The sequence below is a fragment of the Moschus berezovskii genome, chromosome 15 (assembly GCF_049115385.1).
Source record: "Moschus berezovskii isolate FMDL1 chromosome 15, NW_MosBer_1.0, whole genome shotgun sequence".
Classification (NCBI taxonomy): Eukaryota; Metazoa; Chordata; class Mammalia; order Artiodactyla; family Moschidae; genus Moschus; species Moschus berezovskii.
In genome coordinates this window covers 36199381-36226881 of record NC_142474.1, presented here as the reverse complement: position 1 = coordinate 36226881, position 27501 = coordinate 36199381, and the positions used below count along the sequence as shown (strand labels likewise).

Sequence of the window (27501 nt, the reverse complement as noted above, 5' to 3'; positions counted from 1 at the left end):
CTGTCCAGGTCTATCTATTTTGTTGCACGTGGCAGAGTTTGTTTTTCATAGTTGAGTAATGTTTCATTGTGTGTGTGTATGTGTGTACATACCACATCTTTATCCATTCAATTTAGGTTGCTTCCATATCTTAGCTGTTGGAAATAATGTGTCTGTCAATGTTGGGGTGTATATACCTTTTTAAATTAGTGTTTTTGTTTTCTTCCTGTATTCTGGAGTGGAATTGCTGAATCATATGGTAGTTCTATTTTTAATTTCTTGAGGAAGCTCCACACTGTTTTCCATAGTTGCTACAGCAATTTACGTTCCTACCAACAGTGTAGTAAGGTTCTCTTTTCTCCACATCCTTCTCAACATAAATTTGTTGTATTTTTGACAATAGCTGTTCTGACATTTGTTAAGTGACAGGTCATTGTAGTTTTTGATTTGTGGCATGGCAAAGCTGTGACAAACCTAGACAGCATATCATAAAGCAGAGATATTAGTTGGCTGAAAAAGGTCCTTATAGTCAAAGCTATGATTTTTTTCCAGTGGATGGATGTGAGAGTTGGACTGTAAAGAAGGCTTAGCAGTCAAAGAATTGATGCTTTTGAACTGTGGTGATGGAGAAGACTCTTGAGAGTCCCTTGAACAGCAGGGAGATCAAATCAGTTAATCCTAAAGGAAATCAGTCCTGAATATTCATTGGAAGGACTGATGCTAAGGCTGAAGCTCTAATACTTTGGCCACCTGATGCGAAGAACTGAATCACTGAAACAGACCTGATGCTGGGAAAGATTGAGATGGTTGGATGGCATCACCAACTCAATGAACATGAATTTGAGCAAGCTCCAGGAGATGGTGAAGGACAGGGAAGCCTGGTGTGCTTCATGGGGTCGCAAAGAGTCGAACACAACTGAGTGGCTGAACAACAACAAATGACCAAAATAAAATTTAGTTAATTAAAGAATATCCTTGTGTCTCTTATAAAAGTGGATAGAACACTGCTGGACTGACTGTAAAGAGCTATGATGATGTATTCCTAAAGTCACAGGTCAAGATAATGTTCAGCCAGTGCTGCCCTGTAGTAAGTCTCACAACACTACAATGTTATCTTACAGTTAATTACCTCTTATTTTCACTTCTATTGTGGGAATTCCTTGAAAACAAGTATGGTACCTTTTCTTAGTTTTATCATGGGATAAAACTAAGAAAAGGTACAAGCATTCAGTATACTTGTTTAAACATCTGTGGTATACCTTAAAAAGAGGTGAGGATTAGAAGGGTAACTGCAGAGTGTTTGGAGTTTGTACCATTCTGTGCAACATTGCAAGCCTGTTTCCTGGTCTCAAACTAGAATATATATTAATTTTTGCTTATTTACTGTGTTAATACATTTTTAGGAGCACAGTTTCCCCTACAGTTTTGATGAGGACTTTCCTATTCTCTATCTTTTAAAAGACATGAATGTAAAGTACAGAGGCAGAGGATTTGGACAAGGAAGATTTCAAAGCTGGAGAAGCGGAAGAGGTGGTGGGGGCTTTGCAGGAAAATGGAGAGAAAGAGAGCACAGACCTGACCTGAATAAAGTCACAGGAAAACATCCTGGTAGGAGAGGCCAACAGTAGTTCAATTTTTTTTTTTTCTCTTCCATGAAGGAATCTGTTCATGCCTGTTGTGCAAAGCAGTTTAACTCAAATTTGTCTGTCTTTTATTTGATGTTACCTTTGAAGGTAACATTTGGATGTTAATATCCAAAATTACTGAAACCTGTAATTCAGATATTTATTAATAACATGTCAGTGTCTCATTAAAAGGGGAAGCAAGTTAGAAAAAAATGTTTATATTAACCCAGTGTTCTGTTTTTGTGGGTTTTTTTGCTTTTTCAGAACAAACCCCACAGTCTTTGCTACTACAGTCAACATTGGATCAGTTCATACCATATAAAGGCTGGAAGCTTTATTTCTCTGAAGGTAGAGTTTAAAGTGCTAAAGTACTATGTCTTATTTTCTTAACTTTCTTTAGATGCTACATCTCAAATTACTATAATTTATTCTGCTTACATATATATATGTGTGTGTGTGTGTGTATTTATATATACATATCTCTCCATCTTCTTTAATCTTGATTCACCCAAACAAATGATGTTTCAGGAGCATTATTTTTCATTTTTGTATCAGAAAAACAAACCACACTAGTTATTTCAAAAAGAGGATTTAATACAGGGAATTGGATATACAGACGGAGGATTAAAAGAACAAAAAGGGAACATTAAGGTAAACTCCTAGATAGTATTAACTCTGGAAGACAGGAACCAACCTTTTGACTGAGGGAACAAAAGATAAATAGTGCTGAGGTTGGACTTCCTGGTTGGCTCAGCGGTAAAGAATCCACCTACTGATGTATGAGACATGGGTTTGATCCCTGGGTGGGGAAGATTCCCTGGAGAAGGAAATGGCAACCCACTCCAGTGTTCTTGCCTGGAGAATCCCAGGGATGGGGGGGCCTGGTGGGCTTCCATCTGTGGGGTCACACAGAATCGGATACGACTTAAGTGACTTGGCAAAATACCTTTCAGAGCTGTGCTCAGACTCTGAGGTGAATTAAGCTGGTTGCTGCTGGTAGTTCTGGCAGGAGAATGGTTGGTGCTTGGAGTTGGGGGCTAGAACTGTACATTTCCTCTACATCTGGAGAAACACTGAAAAGAATTGGAAACAATAAATTCCTTTCTTCCTGTCCTTCCACCTGCCAGTATCTAAAGTTGCCTTTAATTGGCAGAACTTTACAGAAGTCTGGGAAATGTATTGTGCAAATCTTGATAATAGAATCACAGAGCAGAAAATAGAAGGATAGGCTTGGAACCAAGAGACAACAACCAACAAAGTTTGTGTAGAAACATAGTTAAGGAATCTCCTTTTTGAAATCCACAACATCAGTTAACTTCATATATCTGTGTGTATGGATTTGGAGAATTGTCTTTTCTATGGTCTGATAGTATTGTGGGCTTGTTACATCTCCCACTAGACTGCACTGCTTGCTTCATACCACATGCTCAGTATTCATTTTGTGAATGAAGAAAGTGATTTACAAATGTTTTCCATATTAAGAGTCATGTGTTCTTTTTTTCTGTCATATGAGAAATGTTAATGTTTCACAGTTGATGTGTCTTGTGTTGCTTTAGGATGCATTAGCCACCAATTCCTGTAGTATTTCCCTAGCAGTTAGCTCAGAACAAGGCGCCTTTGGCCAGTTGTACTTTCAAACTCCAGTCTGTTTCATTGTACTCATCGTCTGTGGGAGACCAACTCAAAAATGTTACAGAACTTTACCATGTGGAGGATAACTTTACAATTTTGGGACTGGAGTCAAGTTGTAACCTACCTACCCTGATCTCAGGAAGGGATTTGATGAGTGGCTATTTGGACTAGTAGAATTTTCTTTGCAAAGAAATAAGAGTTTAGTCTGTGTGCTGAACTTTGGCTCTATCATGTAAGCTATTTGAACTAGTAGGTCTTACAAGGTGTCACATTTCATTGTAAAGATTTTCAGATATTGGTGGTTTTAGAGCTACTTCCTCTCTGCATTTCAGATTATGTAGACCTGAACTTGTTTTAGAATCTGAAGTTTACATTCTATACCAGTTCTAATCTAAATGTAATCAGAATACACAGTGATTATAAGCCATCTGCCATGTATATAAATGGTATTTCTTCTGTCTCATGAAAAATATGCATGTACATTTGTGATTATTATTAGTCTGATGTCATATTTGTTGGATTAGTTTACAGTGACAGCATTCCTTTTATTGAGAAGATTGAAGCATTTGAAAGTTTTTTCACAAAGCGTATTGAGTTATATGATAAGGTAAGGTTCTTGTACAACAAAGCTACTAGTCCACCTTTATGTGTCATCTTATTGAACAGTGTATTTGAGGTGCTAGTAATTGTGACTGTAGACAACGGACTGCCTTGGCCCAGCTACCAGCTTCCCACTTACCAGCAGTGTGGACATTGATGAATTACTTACTTTCTTTGTGCCTTAGTTTTCTCATCTACTATTAGAGTATAATAGTATTGATACCTACCTCAAAGGGTTGTTAAGTGGCATAAATAATATATTTTAAATACTAGAACTATGCTTGGCACAAAACATAGAATGCTTATTATTACCATATTAACATTATATGCTTTCTCATAGTGTATGATTGAATGCTCATGATAATTCACTCTGAAAAAGCAATCCTTATTTTCATATCTTAATATTTTGTAGGATGAAATAGAAAGAAAGGGAAGTATTTTGGTGGATTTTAAAGAACTGACAAATGATGATGAAATAACTAAACTGATACCAAATATAGCAAATGAATTAAGGGATACACCTGAGAAAACCCTGGCTTGCATGGGTCTGGCAATACATCAGGTAATGTTTATTCTGTGACTTTTGCCAAACTTTCAAAGGAAAATTTCAGAGTAACAGTACCTTCTCATAGACTGTTAATTTTTACCAACAGACCTTTGCTAGAACTGAAAGGTTGCAGTCTTGTTAGAGGAAGACTTCATAGGTGTGGGGGGCTTTATGATGGGTCTTAAAGTGTTACTGAGGACTGGACGTAGAGCAGAGGAGGTCAGGGTATCCCAGTGAGGGTTCGTTACAAAGGTACACAAGATGTGTTCACTGATAGTGACCTAAGACTGGGAACCTTGACTGTTTTCAGACTCATTCATTAGTTCATATCTAAATTACCACTTCCTTTGACTTTTATTTCTAAAGTGTCTCTTAAATCCACCTCTTTTCCATCTTTACAGTCTCTTTCATCTTTCCTTAACGGTTGCCATACATGGTAAAACATGGTTTGTCCTTTGAAACCATGGTGACTGTTTCCTGCCAGATGACACCCAAACCCTTTATGTGGCATTGAAAGCCTTCCATAATGTAGTTCAACTACTCTTCCCACTCTCCATTTACTAGCATCCAGCTAAACTGAGCTCCCTCTAGGATGAGTCCTGCACCTCTTACATGTGCTGTCCATTTGGCATAGAATGCCCCTTGCCTCACATATCCAGATGTCTTGGGTCTAACTCAGTTATGACTATGTGAAACCTTTTCATGACTCCTTTTCAAAACTCATATGGTTTTTTCATCTGTATATCTTTATGGTAACACTTACAGCTTCATATTCACATCTCATTTTTTTCGGAGATGAGCTATTTTTTCATGGCAGCATGCTGCATTGTACACAAGTAGATGGTAAATATTTATTTTACTTAATGTCAAATGCCAAGAAAGTAAGTATTGGTTATTTCAGAAGTCATCTTTATTTCTTTATCTTAACACTGAATTCGAAGAAGTAGAAAATATTTTTTCACCAGAATGTATCTAGAATGTATAGCTTTGGGGGCTACTGTAAGGACTTTTAATACTAGGTTTAGTTGAGACAGAAAGTAGCAGACTTTCTGTTAGTCCAGGGACAGCAAAACCCCAGGTAAAACATAATCCACTGTAAAATAATTGATCATAATTAAATATCATAATTTTAAAGGGCATTTAGAGTTCTGTTAATTTCACTGAACTGTTTATATACTCAGCTTCATATTCTGTGTAAAAGAGTTCTGCTTCAAGAGGATATCTTGTTAAGTAACTCTTAAGTAAATGTCTATCTTGTCTAGGTATTAACTAAGGACCTTGAAAGACATGCAGCTGAGTTACAAGCCCAAGAAGGATTGTCTCGAGATGGGGAAACAGTGGTAAATGTGCCACACATTCACGCAAGGTGAAGAATTTGCTGGTATTAAAGTATTATCAGAATCAGGCACTGAAGCCTATTTAAGAATGAGAACCTCATTTTATAGAGTCAAAGAAATCAGTGAAAAGGGTATAACTTTATTGCTAACTCAGTGGTGATCACACCCAAGTGAACATGCTGAATTTAAAGAGATCATGATAGAAATAAACCTTTTCTGCCCAAATAAGTTGATATGTGGGCCTGCAAATTTTTGTGTTAACTTTGGATATAATGCCTATCAAGACTTTGCTGTTTATATTTAATAATCCCTGTAATACACTAAGTGGTATAATTAAATTTTAAGTTATTCGATTTCTATTAAACACAGAACAAGTGGACTTTTTTCTTGAATTTACCTGTATTGTATTACAAGATTTTAAATTCACATTAGAAGAGATGAATAAGGTGATCTTCAGGTATTTTTATTTTGTTTTTCCCGAGAATTTAAAAAAGACATTTCCTAATACTGCTTGAAAAAGAAGTTAGAAACTCAAAAATTTCTGATTCTGAGACTTTCCCTTTGGCATTATTTTTTCCTCTTCCCATAGAGAACAGCCAGTGGGACAAGAGTAAAAAGGAAGATTTAACTTCTTTTATTTTTAAGAATGACTTAATACTTGTAAAATTCCTGATATATGGGGTGATATGGTTTGGGAATTCCATAATTGCTTCTAAAAGGAACTTGTGAAAATGCAGACAACCTCAACTTTCTGCTCACTGTAAGTTCATAGTAAATACGTTCCTATTTTTGTTTTTAGGGTATATAATTATGAGCCGCTGACACAGCTGAAAAATGTCCGAGCAAATTACTATGGAAAATACATTGCTCTGAGAGGAACAGTGGTTCGAGTCAGTAATACAAAGCCTCTTTGTACCAAGATGGCTTTTCTTTGTGCTGCATGTGGAGAAATTCAGAGTTTTTCTCTTCCAGATGGAAAATATAATCTTCCCACAAAGGTGATATCATGTTCTTTAACTACTTCATTATTTTTTAAAATATTATTTATTCATTTATTTGGCTGCAGCAGTTATGGCATGCGAGATCTTTATTGCGTCATGAATTGCATGGCGTGCAGGCTCCAGATCACACAGGCTCAGTAGTTGAGGAGCATGACTTATTTGTTGCCCTGGGGCACATGGGATCTTAGTTCCCTGACTAGGAATCGAACCCACATCCTGTGCATTGCAAGGCAGATTCTTAACCATTGGACCACCAGGGGAGTCCCGAATACTTCCTTCTTTATCTTGATAAAGAAGACAAATCAGTTTACGGAAACCATTTCCCAGTGTTTCTAAATACAGAGCTTATTTTTATTATTTTTGGTTTTTAAATTATAAAATACTTCAGGGTACAGAAAACAAAGAAACATCTCTACTCACCACTTAGAATTTACATTTTGCCAGCTCCAGATTTATCTTGAAAGATACATAAAGCATTACTGGTGTAACTTTAGTCTCTTTTTTACCCCTTGCTTGTCCCATTCCCAGAGACAGCCACTATCTTGAAGTTAACATATATTCTTTCTGTTCTTTTTTTAATATTTTGACTTAATAGGTACACATATTGTTTTATTCCCTTTATTTTGCTGTTTGAAAGTGATGTGTTCCTTTTTTTGTTAAACTATAGATTTTAAAACTACAGAAAAATGTAGAGAATAGTGTAACTAATATCTGTATAGCACCATTATGAGTTGGCAACTATTTAGCTCATTTTTTTTCACAGAAAATGTTAAATATTATAAAGTCTGTTTGTTTCCCTCTGCAGTTCCATTAACCTTGTTCTACCCTTGGAGCCACTATTCTGAAATCAGCATGTATTCTTCAAATCTCCATTTTCATATTTGATTATATATATGTATAGGATTTGTTTTGTTTACATAAGTGATATTCTGAAGGTAGCGAATTGCTACCTTTTTTTCACTTGGTTATTTTGGAGTTCTACCTGGTTTTTTAAATTATTATTATTAGAGTACAGTTGCTCTCTAGCGTTGTGTTTCTGCTGTACAACATTATGCATCAACCATTTGTATACATATATCCCTCCCACTCCTCATACCTGTCTTGATACATATCTAATTCTTTTCATTTACTGAGTGAAATAAATGAAGAGTCACTGTTTATCCATTCTCCTGGCAGACATGGTGCTGTTTCCAGTTTTTCACAATTACAAATGATGCTGCCGAGAGCGTTCTTATACATGTCTCCTTAGCAGAGGAATTCCTCAGTTATATGAGATGCTTAATTTTAACTTTTTAGGCTGTAGCCAAAGTACTTTCCAGAATGTTGGTCCCAACTTACACCTCTTCAGGTAGTATTGCTGCTGCCGCTGCTAAGTCACTTCAGTCGTGTCCGACTCTGTGTGACACCATAGACGGAAGCCCACCAGGCTCCTCCGTTCCTGGGATTCTCCAGGCAAGAACACTGGAGTGGGTTACCATTTCCTTCTCCAATGTGTGAAAGTGAAAAGTGAAAGTGAAGTTGCTCAGTCGTGTCCGACCCTTAGCCACCCCAAGGACTGCAGCCTACCAGGCTCCTCCATCCATGGGATTTTCTAGGCAGTAGTACTGGAGTGGCTTGCCATTGCCTTCTCCGTCAGGTAGTATTAGGCTGTTATAATTTCCCCATATTTTCATTAACACAGTATTGTTGAGTTTTTTATTTTTGCCAGACTGATGGGTATAAAATGGTATTTCATTTTTAATATGAATGTCTATGATTTCTGTTATGTTTGAGCATCTTTCACGTCTTTATTGACCATTCAGTTACTTTATTGAATTTTGTTTTAATTTCTGTTCATTTTTCTGTTTATACTATTGATAGTTTTTATGAATTTTAAATATTGAACAGGATTCCCTCATAGCTCAGTTGGTAAAGAATCCATCTGCAATGCAGGAGACCACGGTTTGATTCCTGGGTCAGGAAGATCCACTGGAGAAAGGATAGGCTACCCATTCCAGTATTCTTGGGCTTCCTTGTGGCTCAGCTGGTAAAGAATCGCCTGCAGTGTTGGAGACCTGGGTTCGATCCCTGGGTTGGGAAGATGCCCTTTGATTTCTTACATTATAGATATTTTCTCCCAGTCTTTAGTTTATCTTTAACTTTGTGGTGCATTTTTTGTTTTAGAGTTTTACATTTTGACATGGTTAGATTGATCAGTCTGTTTCCTTATGACTGTTACATTTTATGCATGGCTTAAGAAGGGCCCCTCACTCAAGCATTAAAAGCATCTCTCTTACATTTTCTTCCAATACTTTTAAAATTTAATTTTATTCTTTTTTTAACACCAAAAACATTTTGTATTGGCTCCGGGAGTTGGTGATGGACAGGGAGGCCTGGCGTGCTGTGATTCATGGGGTCGCGGAGAGTCGGACACAACTGAGCGACTGAACTGACTGACTGACTGATAGCCAATTCATAATGTTGTGATAGTTTCAGGGGAACAACAAAGGCACTCATCCATATATATATATGCACACACACACACACACACACACACGTCTCCATTCTCCCCCAAACCCTCCCTCCATCCAGGCTGCCACATAACATTGAGCAGAGTTCCATGTGCTATACAATAGGTCTTTCTTGGTTATTCATTTTAAATACAGCAGTGTGTACATGACCTTCCCCAAGTCCCTAACTGTCCCTTCCACCTGGCAACCATAAGTTTGTTTTCTAAGTCTGTGAGTCTCTTTCCTGTTTTGTAAGTAAATTCATTTGTATCATTTCTTTTTAGATTCCATGTGTAAGGAGTATCATATGATATTTCTCCTTTTTTGTCTGACTTACTTCACTCAGTTTGACACTCTTTAGGTCCGTTTATGTTGCTGCAAATGGCCTTATTTCATTCTTTTTAATGGCTGAGTACTACTCCACTGTTTGTATGTACCACATTTTTATCCATTCCTGTGTCAGTGGACATTTAGGTTGCTTCCATGTTTTAGCTATTGTAAACAAGTGCTGCAATGAACCTTGAAGTGCATGTATCTTTTCATGCCATATTTTTCTTCTTCCAATACTTTTAGGTCTTGTATTTTCTATTTAGATCTTTCGTCCATCTGAAATTTAACTTTGTGAATGGCATTAAGCTAAGGATCTAATTTTATTCTTTTAGGTGAAAACCCAATTGTCTCTATTTAGACGTTAATCCTTCTGTTTCTACTGATATGTAATATATCATCTGTAGTACACTGTATTCCTGTAGACACGTGAATCTGTTTTATATTACTGTTCCTATACCAGATCTACACGATCCTATTTACATTGACCTTATTAAAACTTTTAATAAGGTAGGGATACTTGCCATACCTATTCTTTTCCAGAGTTGCCTTTACCATCCTTAGACTTTAGTAAGCTTAGCATTAATTACATTTTTACTCAAATTGAAAGTCCTAAGGCTTCCTTCTCTTGTAGGAAGAACAGAATGTGTTCAGCTGTTGGTTCTGAATAATCAATAGTGTTGATAAATGTGTGGCATCTACTATTTGGGCTTAAGATTCAGGACTGCCTTTAGGTCAGAGAGGTCAGGTGTTTTTTGTTGTTGTTTTTTTTTTAATTTTATTTTTGGGGCCATGCCATGCAGCTTGTAGAATCTTAATTTCCTGAACAGGGATTGAACCCAAGACCTTGGAGTGAAAGTACAGAGTCTTAACCGCTGGATCACCAGAGAATTCCCTGAAGAGGCCAGAATTTAAATCCTAATTTAAATTGGATATTTTCTGTAAATATCATTTGACCAAGGTATTTCCATGCCCTATAATATAGTAGGTAGAAACGCTAACTTGTTATTCATGTGTCTGAACTTAAGTGAATCAAAGTGATCAGAAAAATGATTGTTCCAGGTGGTCTCTGTTTTAGTCACTATTATTGCATAACTAGTCACCATAGTGACTCAAAGTAACAATCATTTTATTATTTCACATGGTTTCTGTAGGTTGAGTTTGGAAGAACTGGTTGTCTTGGTATTTCTAAGTCTTGATCTCTTATGAAGCTGGATGGAACAGCCAGGGACTGGAGTGACTGGGCCTTGGCCAGCATTTCTGCTCTATATCATCTTTCTGTGTGGGCTGGATTTGGCTTCTCACACACAGTACAGTTGCTCAGGACACTCATTCTGCTCACATGACTGCCGATAGCTTCAAGAGGCAGAGTTCCAGCTGACAGCAGAAATGGCTTTGCCTTTTTTGAGGCAGCCTCAGAAGTCAAGCATCATCATTCTGTCACATTCAGTTGGTTTCAAAGTGAGTCACAAGCCTGTCCACATTCCAGGAGAGGGAGATTAGACTCCAATTCTTAATAGGGGAGTGGCAAGGTTCTGGAAAGGTTTGAGGGGAGATATTACAATCATATTTGGAAAACACAGTTTGCCACAGTCTCTGTATTTATAAATGCATCTTGAGGTACTTAAGTGATTTATGAAAATAAATGACTCATGAAAACTTGAACACTGACTTACATGTTGAGGACTGCCTGTGTTTGCCACAGTCTCTGTATTTATAAATGCATCCTGAGGTACTTAAGTGATTTATGAAAATAAATTTCTCATGAAAACTTGAACACTGACTTACATGTTGAGGACTGCCTGTGTGGTACAATAAAAATATTATATTTAATACTATAAAAACAGTGCAGAAAGAGATTAGATAGGAGAACTGGGGATTAAAGAAGACCAAGAAAGGCTTTTGAAAAAGAGAAGATTGGGGCTGGGTATATGGGACTGGATATAAGGGAATGTTCAAGGATTGGGACACTACTTGAATACAAAGGAAGGAATAAGTGCTTGGTGTGAGAGGCATGTAAGGAGCCTTGTATGCCCACAGCAGAAAGAATAAGAGCAGTAATCAAGAGAGACCACTTTTTTTTGAGAAAAAGTGCCTCAAAAACAGAATCAGTAGTAGAAGGAAATAGATCATTGCAGCTTTTAGCTCATCTTAACTTTAACACTGTTCTAGGATCAACTTTTAAACATACTAAATGAAGCATTTTAACTTGAATTTTCCTGAGATATGATTATAATTTAGCAAAATTTAAGTGTGAATTATTCTTGTTGCAGTGTCCTGTGCCAGCATGTCGAGGGAAGTCATTTACGGCTCTTCGTAGCTCTCCTCTCACAGTTACAATGGACTGGCAGTCAATCAAGTAAGCAATCAGACTATTAAATAAAAGGCAGGTTTTAGAACTCTCATACTGCTAAGTAAATTTACAGTATTCCTGTATTCTACTTTGATTCTTATGTGTAGATAGTAATAAAGTATAAAAGGTTTATTTGGTGAAGAATTATGTGTTGAAGTGATAATTATCTTTATTTGAGATTTGTTTTCTATCAGATTCCAGAAAGGATTTGATGTGCAAGTATTTTGTCATTTTGCTACTGAGAAATTATTTTATATCTCATTTATGTGACTCACTGAACTGGATTTACATACAAGCAAAGCTGTATGACAGACTGCAGTCTGTGGGGTCACAAAAGTCAGACATGACTTAGCAACTAAACAACAGTGTTTCATTCCATAATGAAGATATTCTAGAAATAATAGTTTTCAAGTTTTAAAATAGAGACTCCCTTAGAAATAGATACTTCATTTTATGTTCACACTATTCATAAGACATTTTACTGTATTCAGTTCAGTTCACTTCTGTCGCTCAGTCGTGTCCAACTCTTTGTGACCCCATGAATCACAGCACGCCAGGCCTCCCTGTCCATCACCAGCTCCCGGAGTTTGGTATTTTTAAAAACTTGTTTTTTTTTTGAAAGTCAGATAGTTTTCTCTATGTGTGTATATTTTTAGTCTAACAGTTTATCCCATTTTTTTTCTGGCTATAGTCCCATAACTCATCCCTAAATATAATGTAATGGATAGCTTTGAAGTCAGAGTGCTATCCAGGAAACTTCTAAGAACATAGGAGAAAAGTGAAGTAAATTGCTACCAAGCCCTGTCCTAGCTTGACCTTCTTCTGCCCTGTAAAAACCAAGACCAATATATACAGTAATTAACTGTGCATTATGCTGAAATCTTTACGAACCAGCATTTTATAGAAGACAAAATGTTTAAAACACTTGAGTGTGATCATATGCCTTGTGAATGGGGAAGCCTGGTTTCCAGCCTGTGTCTATAGTACTTTCACCACTGAAGAGGGTAGTGAGGGCCTCAAAGGTGCTATGAGGTCCACATAGATCCATGGAAGATCCAGTGATTTAATTATATTATTGTGGCTTTTAAGTGATTTTAAAGTCTCTTCGTTTTCAGGTAAAAAAAGCAGACTAAAAATAGACTTAAGTATTTTAACTGAATTTGAATGATAATCTCCTAATATTAGGAAATCAAACTTAGGCGTAGACGATTGAGAAAAAGAGGACATTTAAATTCTTTTTGTGGGGTTTTAAAAGATATTACTCAAGTTCATTTTAAATGAGTCAGTTATAGTAAAACTTTGTTAATGCAATATTAGCTTACATGATAGTTGTTTTAGTCTATTGATAAAATGATTTTTTGCCCTAAAAGAGAGGCTGCCTTCCTGCCATATATATAGTAAATTCAGTTTCATTTTTTTCTGAGCCTTAGTTTGGATGTCCATAAGGAATTAAATTACAGTTTTTCAGCTAGCATTGAAACTTTTGAATGCATCAGGGTGACAGTTTTATAGTGTATATCAGAATCAGAAGCAGTCCCAGTTCTAGGAGTTCATCTGATGAAGACAGTCACAATACGTGCAGAAATTACTTGCTGAAGGTACGTTTTCACAATGTTGATGACCAAAAATGGAGAATAGCCTAAACATCTGAAGAGAATATTATAAGAAGGATGGTACAGTGAATTATTGTGTAGCCACTAATTATGATGATGTAGGAGAGTGTTTCGAAATGACATCCAGAAATGTTTACACTAAATTTAGTGATAAAGCAGGTCACAGAATGTTTTCTACTATTAATATATAATACTGACTTTATTTATCTTTTTTTAAAAAACAACACTGGTAAATAAGAAGACATGTTGAGAGTATACTGTTTGGGAAGTGAGATGAGGGTGATTGTTATTTTCTTCTTTCTGTTTATCTGTGTTTTTAAGTTTTTCCAAAGGTGACATAGATATAGGTATTCTTTTAATAAGAAAAGTCTAAAATATACTTTTTTTTTAAAGCAAGGTGATATTAGCATGTTTGTGTCATTCTGATACTTCTCATTACAGTTCACCAGGATTATTTTTAAATTAATCAATTTAGTTTTGGCTGTGCTTGGGCTTTCTCTAGTTGTGATGAGTGGAGGCTATTCTCTAGTTGTAGTGCATGGGCTTTTCATTTTGGTGGCTTCTCTTATTGCATAGCATGGACTCTAGACATGCAGGCTTCAGTAGTTGTGGCATGTGGGCTCAGCAGTAGTTGTGGCTTATGGGCTCTAGAGCATGGGATCAGTAGTTGTGGTCCATGGGCTTAGTTGCCTTGTGGCATGAGGGATCTTCCTGGACCAGTGATTAAACCCATGTACCCTAAACTGGCAGGCGAATTCTTAACCACTGGACCACCAGGGAAGTCCCAGTTTGGCAGTTTTTAAATGTGTTTTGAGAGTGAAGGTAGTGGGTAACTGTGCAGTAGGGTTTGTGCTTACATTCATCATGTAAGTGATTAAAAGGTTTTAAAATAATGCATATTAAATGTTTTAAAAAACTTAATCCAACATAGGTCACAATTCCTACAACTTCTTGTTGCCTTCTACATAATTCTAGATAGCATTATCATGACTCTTTTTTCACTTTACTCATCCACTCTGTGAGCTGAGGACATTAGGGACATGGTGAGAGGGTAACAGGCATGATGGCCAGGGGTCTCCAAATGGAGGAAATAGGCTGCAAGTGTCAGACATTTTTATCTCTCTTAAGTGGCAGGAGGAAACTAGCGATATTTTTTCCTTCTCTATACAAATTTAAAAGGTTTCTCTTAAAATACAGTGTTGCCATAATGACATCTGGTTTCACCTGAAGTTAGCTATTCTCAAACCTTGATTTAACCAATGCATTTTTCTTACGGAAATGTTTGTCTTAAGCTGTGTTAATATACTATGCATTTACCCCAAACTCTTGTCTTCAAGTCGGTTCCTCTTAGTGGCTCAGAACCTACTTGACAAACCAGTATGTTATACTCAGACATTGTTTCCCTAATCTATGTAAACAAAACTATTTGTATGGTAATCTGCCTTCTACAAGATTCAAGTCAATCGTTTTACGGCCCTGGATGAATCGTCTGGTGCCAAGATTATCCCAAAATACATATTATGGATGAGGAGCTGCCAAGATTATCCCAAAATAAATATTATGGATGAGGAGCTTGGTGCCATTCTGAGTTTTAGGACATTCCTTTCATTAACAGACTATGTAACATCCAGCTGAAGACTAGCAGGGGGGTACTCTTTCTGCCCCCTTCTGATGCCTATGTCAGAAGCATTCTCTGTCTTCTTCATACTTTAATAAAACTTTATTACACAAAAGCTCTGAGCGATCAAGCCTCGTCTCTGGCCCTGGATTGAATTCTTCTCCAGAGGCCAAGAATCCCCGGCGTCTTTTCGTGGGTCAACAACAACCTTTCAATGGTACCTGCTTTCCCTTCTTCCCCTTCCACCTTTGGACTTTCTTCAGCTAAAATGTTACTTTTAAATTGTCCAGGTTTGCTTCTGTTTCCTAATCAGAATTATCTGTCATGTTTTATTCATAGGTCGTATCTGATAAAACCAACAAACAGCACTTGTATTTTTAATGATAATGTAAATATTGTTCAACAAAGAATCAACTCAGGTGATCAGATGCCAAGAGAAGGAAATGTAATTTGTGTAATTGGGTTGGGTTGTTTTGTTGGTTTTTTTCCCCCTTAAAGGAAAATGACCCAAGCATCAAAATCAAAACGGATTATCTTTGGGACTTCCCTGCTGGTCCAGTGGTTAAGAATCTGCCTTCCAATGCAGGGAACGTGGGTTTGATCCCTGATCAGAGAACTAAGATCCCATGTGCTATGGGACAGCTAAGCCCGTGGGCCGCCACTACTGAGCCCATGGGCCACAATTAAGATACAGCCAAATAAATTTTTTTTTAAAGAGAGAATGTTTCTAAAAAATGGATTATCTTTTCTCGTGCTTTACTGAATTATCCCATATTTTAACATGCTTCATATTTGGACTTTAAACTTGTTGTTTAGCACTTTTTCAACTCTGCAATCTTTTTATCCATGGTGTTTTGAAAAAGTTTGAGTCTATCTGATCATGTCTTCATCCTGCTTGATACTCTCTTCCACTCTAGAATATCTCCTTTCTGTTTTCTCTCTTTGTATTTCCCGTCAGGTTCATCCATTCAGTTGCTTGTCCTTCAGCCTTGCTTTTTATTTATTTATTTAACTGCACTGGGTCTTATTGGCACATAGGATCTCTGTTGTGGTGCCCGGGGTTCTCTGGGCACCAGGGCTTCTCTCTAGTTGTGGCACTTGGGCTGTAGAACACAGAGGCTCAGTAGTAAGTTCTCTAGTTTCGCATGTGGGCTTAGTTGCTCTGTGGCCTAGGATCGAACCCATGTCCCCTGAATTGCAAGGCGGATTCTTAACCACTGGACCACCTGGGAATCCCCCTACCCTTTGTTTTCTTTATGCTCTTCTCTAGATTTCTTTGTTTTTTTGCTTGTATCCTTTCTATAAATGTTTGCTTTTTATATATGTCTTTAACTTTCCTGACTTCATACTTGTGTTTTCCAATAGTTTCTTTTTTATAGCAACTTATTCTTGTTTTATGAAGGTAATGTTTTCTCAGAAACTGTTAGCTTGTTTTGTTTTTAATGCTCTTCTCCTTTTGAATTGTTGCCATTTCATCCTCAAATATCTAATGAGGAATGAGAAATTTGAAGTAGGTAGGGTAGGTTCTCCCTTATGGTAGAAAGTGAAGAGGAACTAAAAAGCCTCTTGATGAAAGTGAAAGAGGAGAGTGAAAAAGTTGGCTTAAAGCTCAACATTCAGAAAACTAAGATCATGGCATCTGGTCCCATCACTTCATGGGAAACAGATGGAGAAACAGTGGAAACAGTGTCAGACTTTATTTTTTTTGGCTCCAAAATCACTGCGGATGCTGATTGCAGCCATGAAATTAAAAGACGCTTACTCCTTGGAAGGAAAGTTATGACCAACCTAGGTAGCATATTAAAAAGCAGAGACATTACTTTGCCAACAAAGGTCCGTCTAGTCAAGGCTATGGTTTTTCCCGTGGTCATGTATGGATGTGAGAGTTGGACTGTGAAGAAAGCTGATCGCCGAAGAATTGATGCTTTTGAACTGTGGTGCTGGAGAAGACTCTTGAGAGTCCCTTGGACTGCAAGGAGATCCAACCAGTCCATTCTAAAGGAGATCAATCCTGGGTGTTCATTGGAAGGGCTGATGCTCAAGCTGAAACTCCAATACTTTGGCCACCTCATGCGAAGAGTTGACTCACTGGAAAAGACTCTGATGCTGGGAGGGATTGGGGGCAGGAGGAGAAGGGGACGACAGAGAATGAGATGGCTGGATGGCATCACTGACTCGATGGACATGAGTTTGAGTGAACTCCGGGAGTTGGTGATGGACAGGGAGGCCTGGTGTGCTGTGATTCATGGGGTCGCAAAGAGTTGGACATGACTGAGCAACTGAACTGAACTGAACTGAGGGTAGGTTTCCTTTGCTATTTCTTAGGTAGGAGTTTTTCTTCAAAAAGCCACATCACTGGATAGAAGGTAGGGTTTTGACTATCAGATTTTGCTTTATGAATGTGTTTTTTAATTTTACTTGGGCTCCTCAGGTGCCAGCATGAGGAGCCTTATGTCGGAGCTCTGACTCCCGTCTGGACACTTTAGCTACCTTCACAGAGTAGATGGGTCTGTTTCCTTGGAACAGTGCTGTGGTTTTGCTGGGTGGGGAGGCCTGATGGCTTTGGTGGGGTGCTCTTATTCTTCTACCTTCCTGTCTACCCACCTTCCAAATAATTTCTGAATAGCTGTTCAGTGACTTGCTTTCAGTTGATTATCCTGTTTTGTTTGAGCCATCCACTCCCAGTTTTCATTCCTTCCCGCTCCAACTTAGAAGGCTCTCTGGGGCTGAGAACATTGACTCCCACTTCTCTCGCACCTGTGTAAATTTTTCCTGCGTGTGCTCTGGAATTCATCTTATTTTATCCATCAGTACTTTCCCGTTGTCTAAACTTTCATACCTCTTATTTGTTGATGGCGCCTCATCACACCCCCAGATTTCCCTTCGCGCTTTCAGTGACTGTTGCCTTGGTGGGCAGTTTGATGGGAAGGTAGGCTAATGGATGTGCCTGTTCTGCTATCTTTAATAGGAAATTGCCGAAGTAGTTTTAGATACACTGTTGAACCTTTTTAAGCTAAAGAACTGCCTTTTATCTAGCTGAGCACCGTGTGGACCCTGAATAGTTAATTGAAGAAATAACCTAGAGTCAGTATAAATAATGACTGAAAACTGTTTAACTTTTTAGAATACAGGAGTTGATGTCTGACGATCAGCGAGAAGCAGGTCGGATTCCACGAACAATAGAATGTGAGCTTGTTCATGATCTCGTGGATAGCTGTGTCCCAGGAGACACAGTGACTATCACCGGAGTTGTCAAAGTTTCCAATGCTGAGGAAGGTGTGGTATAACTTTCCTCAATTTGATGTCTCTCAGTAGTTTGTCAGCATTCATCTTTTCCCTTTTAAAGATATTTCTGAATTTCCAGTAATTTAAAGAACTCCTTGATTCTTATATAGGTGAAACTTTTCCTCTAAAATAAAGGTTTATTTAGTAATATAATTCACCATGCCTTTCTTTTACATTCTACTTTGAATCTCTGTACGGAAAATGAAAATATCACTGACTGTATTTTTGTACTTTGAAATTTACAGGTTCTCGAAATAAGAATGACAAATGCATGTTCCTTTTGTACATTGAAGCGAATTCTGTTAGCAATAACAAAGGACAGAAAACAAAGGCTTCCGAGGATGGATGTAAGCATGGAGCATTGATGGAGTTCTCACTTAAAGACCTTTATGCCATCCAGGAGATTCAGTCTGAAGAAAACCTGTTTAAACTCATTGTCAAGTATGTATGAGATTATCTCAAGTTTTATTTTATCATGTGCATGTTGGGGGTGCTTTTGACTACCAGTAACTGAAAACCAGTCAGAATGGTTGCAAATTACAATTCTTTAGACATCTTTAGACCTGTGCAGCCAAGTCACTGAAAGAAGGAGACTAAAGGGTGAACTGTATACATAATATTTACAAAAGGGATAAAATTTCATATTTTATTTCATATTCATATTTGAACTGAAATTTCATATTCAGTTCAAAGAATTAGAATACATAAGGCCATATATGAATATATGAAGTATTGTGTTGAATATAAAGAAGTATTTTCCATTCATCAATTGTATAATCCTAGTCATACAAACAAAATGGGCAGGGTAGAAGAGATATAATTCAGCTAATTACTCATTTTTGTATAGCCTGTGAGCTAAGATTGGTTTTTATGTTTTTTCATGACTGAAGAAAATCAAAAGAAGAATATTTCATGACACACAAAATTACATGAAAGTCAGATTTTGCTGTCCACAAATAAACTTTTATTGGAATACAGCCACACTCATTCATTTACATAGTATCTGACTGCTTATGAGCTACAGTGACAGAGTTGAGTAGACGTGATAGAAATGGGTCACAGATATTTACTGTTTGTACCTTTACAAAAGCAGAGACATTACCTTGCCAACAAAGGTCCATCTAGTCAAGGCTATGGTTTTTCCCGTGGTCATGTATGGATGTGAGAGTTGGACTGTGAAGAAAGCTGATCGCCGAAGAATTGATGCTTTTGAACTGTGGTGTTGGAGAAGACTTCTTGAGAGTCCCTTGGACTGCAAGGAGATCCAACCAGTCCATTCTAAAGGAAATCAGTCCTGGGTGTTCATTGGAAGGACTGATGCTCAAGCTGAAACTCCAATACTTTGGCCACCTCATGCAAAGAGTTGACTCACTGGAAAAGACCCTGATGCTGGGAGGGATTGGGGGCAGGAGGAGAAGGGGACGACAGAGAATGAGATGGCTGGATGGCATCACTGACTCGATGGACATGAGTTTGAGTGAACTCCAGGAGTTGGTGATGGACAGGGAGGCCTGTGATTCATGGGGTCGCAAAGAGTAGGACACGACTGAGCAACTGAACTGAACTGAACCTTTACAAATAAGATTGCTGATCTCTAGTTGAAACAATAAGGAAAATTTACTATCTCACATTAACTGGTTACAGAAGAGTCATGGGGCAGTGAATTCCAAAGTAATTTCAATTTGTTGTATGTAGAGGGTTGTTTGTTTACTTTTAGAAAGCAAGAAAGAGAGTCAAATAGAAGTCACTTACTATTGAGAAGTATTTCAGAATAGTTTTTATTTCTGTGTTCAGTTGTTCAGTCGCTCAGTCGTGACCGACTCTTTGCGACTCCATGAATCACAGCACGCCAGGCCTCCCTGTCTATCACCAACTCCCAGAGTTCACTCAAACTCATGTCCACTGAGTCGATGATGCCATCCACCTATCTCATTCTTTGTCGTCCCCTTCTCCTCCCGCCCCCAATCCTTCCCAGCATCAGAGTCTTTTCCAGTGAGTCAACTCATCGCATGAGGTGGCCAAAGTATTGGAGTTTCAGCTTGAGCATCAGTCCTTCCAATGAACACCCAGGACTGATTTCCTTTAGAATGGACTGGTTGGATCTCCTTGCAGTCCGAGGGACTCTCAAGAGTCTTCTCCAGCACCACAGTTCAAAAGCATCAATTCTTCGGCGATCAGCTTTCTTCACAGTCCAACTCTCACATCCATATGTGACCATGGGAAAAACCATAGCCTTGACTAGACGGACCTTGGTTGGCAAAGTAATGTCTCTGCTTTTTAATATACTATCTAGGTTGGTCATAACTTTCCTTCCAAGGAGTAAGCGTCTTATTGTCCTGCAATAGAGAAGAAACATTGTAGAGGTACTTTTGCTTTAGTGGTTACAAACTTTTTTAGGGAGATATAAACCTAAGTTAGAATCTTGCTTCAATCACTTCTGGTTGTAATCTGGGGCATTTAATTTCTCCTTCATTTTTATCTTCTAAAGTAGAAATAATAATACCTGCCTCAGAATGTTCTAAAGATTAAATAAGATTTCATTTTATACTTAACATGGTTAACACAGTGTGCTGTTATTTTGGCAGTTTTTTGGATAATTTTGAAGAAATAGAAAATGAGAGACTAAATAGTAGATGTACCGAACAGAGGTAAAGAACTGAGATTTTGAAGTGCATTGTATTAGAAAAATTGATCTTGTCAGTTAGCCTTTGGGCTCTAGGAGAATTTGACACTTTTTTCTTTCTGCCTTTAATATGTTAATTAGCAAGCTGGGAAAAGTATAGATTCTTTGAGGGTTCTTTGTTCTTAAACCCTCAAAGATATCCTTTGAATAGATAGCCATCCAAACCCATCCTAGTAGATGGGGTGCCCTGAGCTGGGGAGACTGGTGATCTGGTGGTAAGTGGTAGAGTGGTGAGTGGTCTGTAGCAGGTGGCCAGGGAACTCCCTGGTTGAGGACCAAAACACCTCTTTGGTACCTCTTACCAATTACAATAACAATGAACATGTGCAGTGGTCCTTTTTTTGCCATACTTAATGAAGTACATCTGTTAGTATGAAAAACTTGGATTTCCTTCCTACAGTTTGCTTTTACCTTTTAATTCTAAATTTAGAATTTTTCATGACTCTCCATTTGTTAATCTTGCAGGGATTGGCAAACTAGGAAAGCTGCCTATTTTGGTGAAGTTTTATTAGAACACAGCCCCACCCATTAACTTACAAATTATTGTTGCTTTGATGAAAGTTGGGTAGTTTTGATCTAGATAGTAAAAGTGAAACTATTTTCTGGCCTTTTATGAAAAATGTTGTCAACCCTTCAGTTCAGTTCAGTCACTCAGTCGTGTCCGACTCTTTGTGACCCCATGAACCACGACACACCAGGCCTCCCTGTCTATCATCAACTCCTGGAGTCCACCCAAACCCAGGTCCATTGAGTTGATGTTGCCATCCAACCATCTCATCCTCTGTCATCCCCTTCTCCTCCTGCCCTCAATCTTTCCCAGCATCAGGGTCTTTTCAAATGAGTCAGCTCTTTGCATCAGGTGGCCAAAGTATTGGAGATTTAGCTTCAACTTCAGTCCTACCAATGAACACCCAGGACTGATCTCCTTTAGGATGGACTGGTTGGATCTCCTTGTCAACCCTTGCTAGATTAACAAATGGAAGCCTTTGAGAAGAGAATGGAGAAGACAAAAGGCTGTTTTAGTTTAGGTGTCTTCAGAAACAATGATTTGCATAAGTGTGGTTTATCTGGGAGATTATCCCCGTAAATACTGAGAGGGGAATGAGAAAGACAGAGAAGGGAGGCAATCAGTGTCTGGTGCCTTATGAAGCCTTAATCTTTTCTGAGGCCTCTGGGACACGTGACTAAAGACCCAGTCTCAGTATTTTTCCATTTAAGGGTCTAGATTTGGGGCTGCTCGTGAGAATATTAGACATGCCAGCACTTCTGTTCTGCCCAGCCTGCCTGCTGCTAATGCTTCTGCCGCCATAGAAAGCCTTTTGGCACACAGATTCAGTTGCTTGGTAGGAGGTGAGCAGTGATCTCCAGGAGGATGCTGAACAATGATTGCCAAGGGGCAATGGCAGGAAACCAACTTTGTGTTTATATATATTAACAGAGATAAAGTGATTCGGAGTTTATTCCCGATTGTATGTCTCCCACCCTGTCCTTTTTGTTCCTGTTTATACCACTGACAGATGTGAGATACTTCTTTATATTAAATATAACACTTCATTTGTTCCTATGTGACCTTATTTATTCTGATTCTTTGAACTGAAAAAATGAAATTTTATTCTTTGTTTAAATATTGTGTACTCAGTTCACCCTTTAGTCTCCTTCTTTCAATGGCTTGGCTACACAGGTCTAAAGATGTCTATTCATAAAAAGATAATTCTTTACCCTAAAGCATTAGGGTGCAGAATAACCCATAATCATAATGCATGATTTTGATGTTTTTGTTTTTGCCGTGCCACAGGGCATGCAGAATCTTAGTTCCCCAACCAGGGATCAAACCCCTGATGTGGTATCTTAACCACTGAACTGCCAGGGAAGTCCCTATGATGCGTTTTAAAGGCTAGTAATGTAAATGCTTTATAAGGATCCTGTCTTCCTTACACAGACACAATTTCTAAAGTATTCTTCCCTTTATAGATTCATCAAGAATTTTGATAAATTTATTGTTAGAATAAATTTTTTGAGCTGTTTGGTACTAAGTAAATTAAGCAGATTGTAAAGTAGATCCTCTTTATCATCTGAAAATGTGAGTTAGAATTTATAAATCGTATTCTGTTTTTCAGCTCGCTTTGCCCTGTCATTTTTGGTCATGAAGTAAGTATTTTACTTCATTTTACTCAAAAATACATAAATTTAGCAATAATAGAATATAAAGATTTTGCAAAAAATAGTAATTTCTGTTGACCGGTTGCTGCTGCTGCTGCTGCTAAGTCACTTCAGTCGTGTCCGACTCTGTGCGACCCCCTAAGTCACTTCAGTCGTGTCCGACTCTGTGCAACCCCATAGATGGTAGCCCACCAGGCTCCACCGTCTCTGGGATTTTCCAGGCAAGAACACTGGAGTGGGCTGCCATTTCCTTCTCCAGTGCATGAAAATGAAAAGTAAAAGTGAAGTTGCTCAGTCGTGTCCGACTCTTCGCGACCCCATGGACTGCAGCCTACCAGGCTCCTCCACCCATGGGATTTTCCAGGCAAGAGTACTGGAGTGGGTTGCCATTGCCTTCTCCCGTTGGCCAGTTATTCATAGTTTAATATGAATCCTTATTCTCCATAAATGAATGATGTGAGAGAGAAACCACAGTCCCCTGTGAGATAGAGCTTCCTACCAATTAGAGTTAATAGGAATGGGCTTCTTTTAAAGTGACTCTGGACACAGTAGATGGTAAAGCAGAAGCTAACAAATACTTCTCAGGTTTGTGGAATGGATTCAATGCCTGGCAAGGTAGGTCTTCACTCGGTGACTTTTACAGTACCTTATTGTATATGCTTTCTAATCATTTACATTAAAGAACTATATTTTTAGGCTTTTCTTAGGAAAAGAGAAAAGCAAAATGCAGTCATGTTTGTTTTTTTTTAAATCCACACACAAATGTAAATATAGGCGGAGCACCCCTTTTGCTAGTCATCTTTGTTTTTCTTTCTTGTTTTTTCTCTCTCTTCTTTCACATCTGAGCTTGTTAAAGCAGGTTTGGCATTAGCACTCTTTGGAGGAAGCCAGAAATATGCAGATGACAAAAACAGAATTCCAATTCGAGGAGACCCCCATGTCCTTGTTGTTGGAGACCCAGGCTTGGGAAAAAGTCAGATGCTACAGGTAGGAAATCAGACATTTAGGATTTGACCTTTTGCTTATAAAATGCATGAATAATTCACAAATGAATTTTCCTAAAATATGTGGTATTTGTGTTCCAGAGGATATCATTTGTCAAGTAGTGTGAATGAGTTGGGGGTTTGTGTGAGTGAGTAACTTGTATCTGACCATCCTTTCAGATCGAGCCAGTCTCCTATCACACAGGCTGTACAAGCATACTGCTCTGTTAAGATGTCAACTATTATAAAATGTTAACCATTTCCCTAACCCCAAAATACGATTTCTTTTCTTTTTTAAAATATTTATTTATTTGGCTGCATTGGGTCTTAGTTGTGACATTCAGGGTCTTCAGTTTTCATTGGGGTATGTGGGATCTTCAGATGCAGCATGCAAACTCTTAGATGCAGCATGCAGGATCCAGTTCCTTGACCAAGGATTTAACTTGGCACCCTCCCACCCCACCCCCTGCATTGGGAGGATGAAGTCTTAGCCACTGGACCGCCAGGGAAGTCCCCCTAACCTTTTTTTGTATCCAGCATTGCTTTGCTGCTAAGCTGCTGCTAAGTCACTTCAGTTGTATCCGACTCTGTGTGACCCCATAGACGGAAGCCCACCAGGCTCCCCCTTCCCTGGGATTCTCCAGGCAAGAACACTGGAGTGGGCTGCCATTTCCTTCTCCAATGTGTGAAAGTGAAAAGTGAAAGTGAAGTCGCTCAGTCGTGTCCGACCCTTAGCGACCCCATGGACTGCAGCCTACCAGGCTCCTCCATCCGTGGGATTTTCCAGGCAGGAGTACTGGAGTGGCTTGCAAGAGTCTTTATTGTTGTGTCCTCACCTATGACTAGAATAGTTCAAGAAAGTAAAGCAGGCCCACCCAATATCTCTTTATACAACTATATAAACACTGAATCAGGCTTTAAGTATAGTCTGATAAAGGTCAATCCTATCCATCTTCACTGCTTCTCTCTGAGTCTAAAACAAGGAAATTCCCATGACCAATATGTTGTTGGTCCCCAAGATTTTAGCTCTGCCCATCAGAGCCTAGTAGTTCTCCCCGTGCTGCACTAGAAGGTGCAGCCTTTGGAATGCTTGTGCTTGGAGTGACACCTGCTAAGCCAGTGTAAGAATGGTTAGGAACCCTATCACTATCAGCTTTGGAGCTTTTTGAAAATACTGTGGCCTTTCCCAGTATTAAGAATTAAGAATCTCTTGAATAAGGGTCTTAGCATCTACATGTTTATAACCACAGGTGATTCTGAAGCACAGCCAGAATTGAAAACTCTGGTGTCATCATTGTATTATAAACCTGCTGTCCGTCAGAGTCATTATTCCCTATGGCTGAGTGTTAAATTAGTTTTTTTTTTTTTCTATTCATTTAAAGTTTCATATAAATCACAACTAGTTCATTGTGTTACAAGCTAACTGGGTGGTGCCTGGAAAGGGACTTTGGGGATGCTAGGTATGTTGTTTCTTGATCTGGATGTCAGTTGCATGGAAATTTGTTGAACTGTACAGTTATATGTACTATAATTATGTACATTGTATTTAAATAAAAAGTATACTTCAAAAATCACTCAGTTATTTTAATTTCTAATCTGATAATTTTTAACTCCTGTGTTTTCATATTTTGTTTGTTTTGGCCAATTGGGCCAACTTGTTTTTATTCTGTTCTGAACCCTTGCTTCAAGCCTGATAACTGAGACACAGAGTATCCAGTTATAGGTGAAACAGAGTAGATGGTAAAAATGAAAACAGTATACTTAGGTAAGGTATGCGGGTAAAAGTGTGTGTGGGAATCTGAATTTCATGTAAGTCTGCTAGCCCCACTAAGCCAAGGTTTTTAAAAACTAGGCTAATACTAACAGTTATGATGGAGAAGACTCTTGAGAGTCCCTTGGACTGCAAGGAGATCCAACCAGTCCATTCTAAAGGAGATCAATCCTGGGTGTTCATTGGAAGGACTTATGCTCAAGCTGAAACTCCAATACTATGGTCACCTCATGTGACGAGTTGACTCACTGGAAAAGATTCTGATGCTGGGAGGGATTGGGGGCGGGAGGAGAAGGGGACGACAGAGAATGAGATGGCTGGATGGCATCACCGACTCGATGGACATGTGTTTGAGTGAGCTCCGGGAGTTGGTGATGGACAGGGAGGCCTGGTGTGCTGTGGTTCATGGGGTCGCAAAGAGTCCGACACAACTGAGCGACTGAACTGAACAGTTATGAGTTGTTTATCTATTTTCTTCTGACCATTTAGTAAGCCAACATATTCTCAAACTAACAACCAAGGAATTACAAGTAACAAAAATAATGATAGCTACCATTTATTTAGCTAGGCACCAAAGCTTCACTTAGGTTGTGTGCTACATCAGTCCAGAGCACACTATTGACATAGTAGGGTAAGCACTGCCTACTAGGGCTATGAGGTGTACAGTGGCCTTGAACGAGGCACATATTATATGTCATGTACCAGGTTAAGTGCCTTGCATATATGATCTCATTTAGCCCTCAAGGCAGTATGTAGTAAAACATAAGGAAGCTGAGGTTTCAAGAGAGTTTCAAGAGCAGAACCACCAGAAGGTACACAATAGAGCCACGACCTGTTTAAACAGACTGCCTGACTCCAGAGATCCATGCTTTTAGCTGTTGCACTACTTAACTACTTTTCTGTGTACTGTTACCTTGTTTGAAGGTGAGCACTATTAAACCATTTTATTACCTGGTGTTTAAAGAAGCACTGGGGTTTCTGAAACTAAAATTAATACTTACATATTTGCTATTTTAACTTGAAGCCTACATTGCAATTGTGTATTCGCATGACCACAGACTTTAGAATCAGGCTGCTTGGGTTTGATTTAATCCTAACCTCACACCTTCATAGCTGTGTGAGTTACTCTCTTCAGTAACAGGTGTATAGTACTGTGTATAATACTCTATAATACTGTGGTTGTGAAGATTGTACGGGAAAGCTTTTAGAAGAGTGACTGGCATATAGTTAATGTTTGTGAGCCACTACTGTGTTATTTCCCTTTTATTTTGATTCTTTTAAACTCTATTTCATCAGGCAGTATGCAGTGTTGCTCCACGTGGCGTGTATGTTTGTGGTAATACCACAACCACCTCTGGTTTGACTGTAACTCTTTCAAAAGATAGTTCCTCTGGAGATTTTGCTTTGGAAGCTGGTGCCCTAGTACTTGGTGATCAAGGTAAGAGGCCAAAGCAGAAAATAATAATAATTCTGGGGCTTTTTTAAAGTCTTTTCTTTT

General features: G+C 38.5%; 1 protein-coding gene across 1 annotated transcript in view; it reads left to right on the top strand.

The window, feature by feature from the left end:
• MCM8 (minichromosome maintenance 8 homologous recombination repair factor) overlaps nucleotides 1–27501 on the top strand; it is a 51095-nt gene that overhangs the window by 1468 nt on the left and 22126 nt on the right. The window contains exons 2-13 of the mRNA XM_055432010.2: nucleotides 1441–1587; nucleotides 1869–1952; nucleotides 3761–3843; nucleotides 4249–4398; nucleotides 5646–5749; nucleotides 6520–6718; nucleotides 11811–11896; nucleotides 18246–18397; nucleotides 18652–18847; nucleotides 23207–23237; nucleotides 24096–24236; nucleotides 27300–27441. Of these exons, the coding sequence (XP_055287985.1) occupies nucleotides 1443–1587; nucleotides 1869–1952; nucleotides 3761–3843; nucleotides 4249–4398; nucleotides 5646–5749; nucleotides 6520–6718; nucleotides 11811–11896; nucleotides 18246–18397; nucleotides 18652–18847; nucleotides 23207–23237; nucleotides 24096–24236; nucleotides 27300–27441 (1513 nt within the window). The 5' untranslated portion in view covers nucleotides 1441–1442. The remainder of the gene's footprint in view (nucleotides 1–1440; nucleotides 1588–1868; nucleotides 1953–3760; nucleotides 3844–4248; nucleotides 4399–5645; nucleotides 5750–6519; nucleotides 6719–11810; nucleotides 11897–18245; nucleotides 18398–18651; nucleotides 18848–23206; nucleotides 23238–24095; nucleotides 24237–27299; nucleotides 27442–27501) is intronic.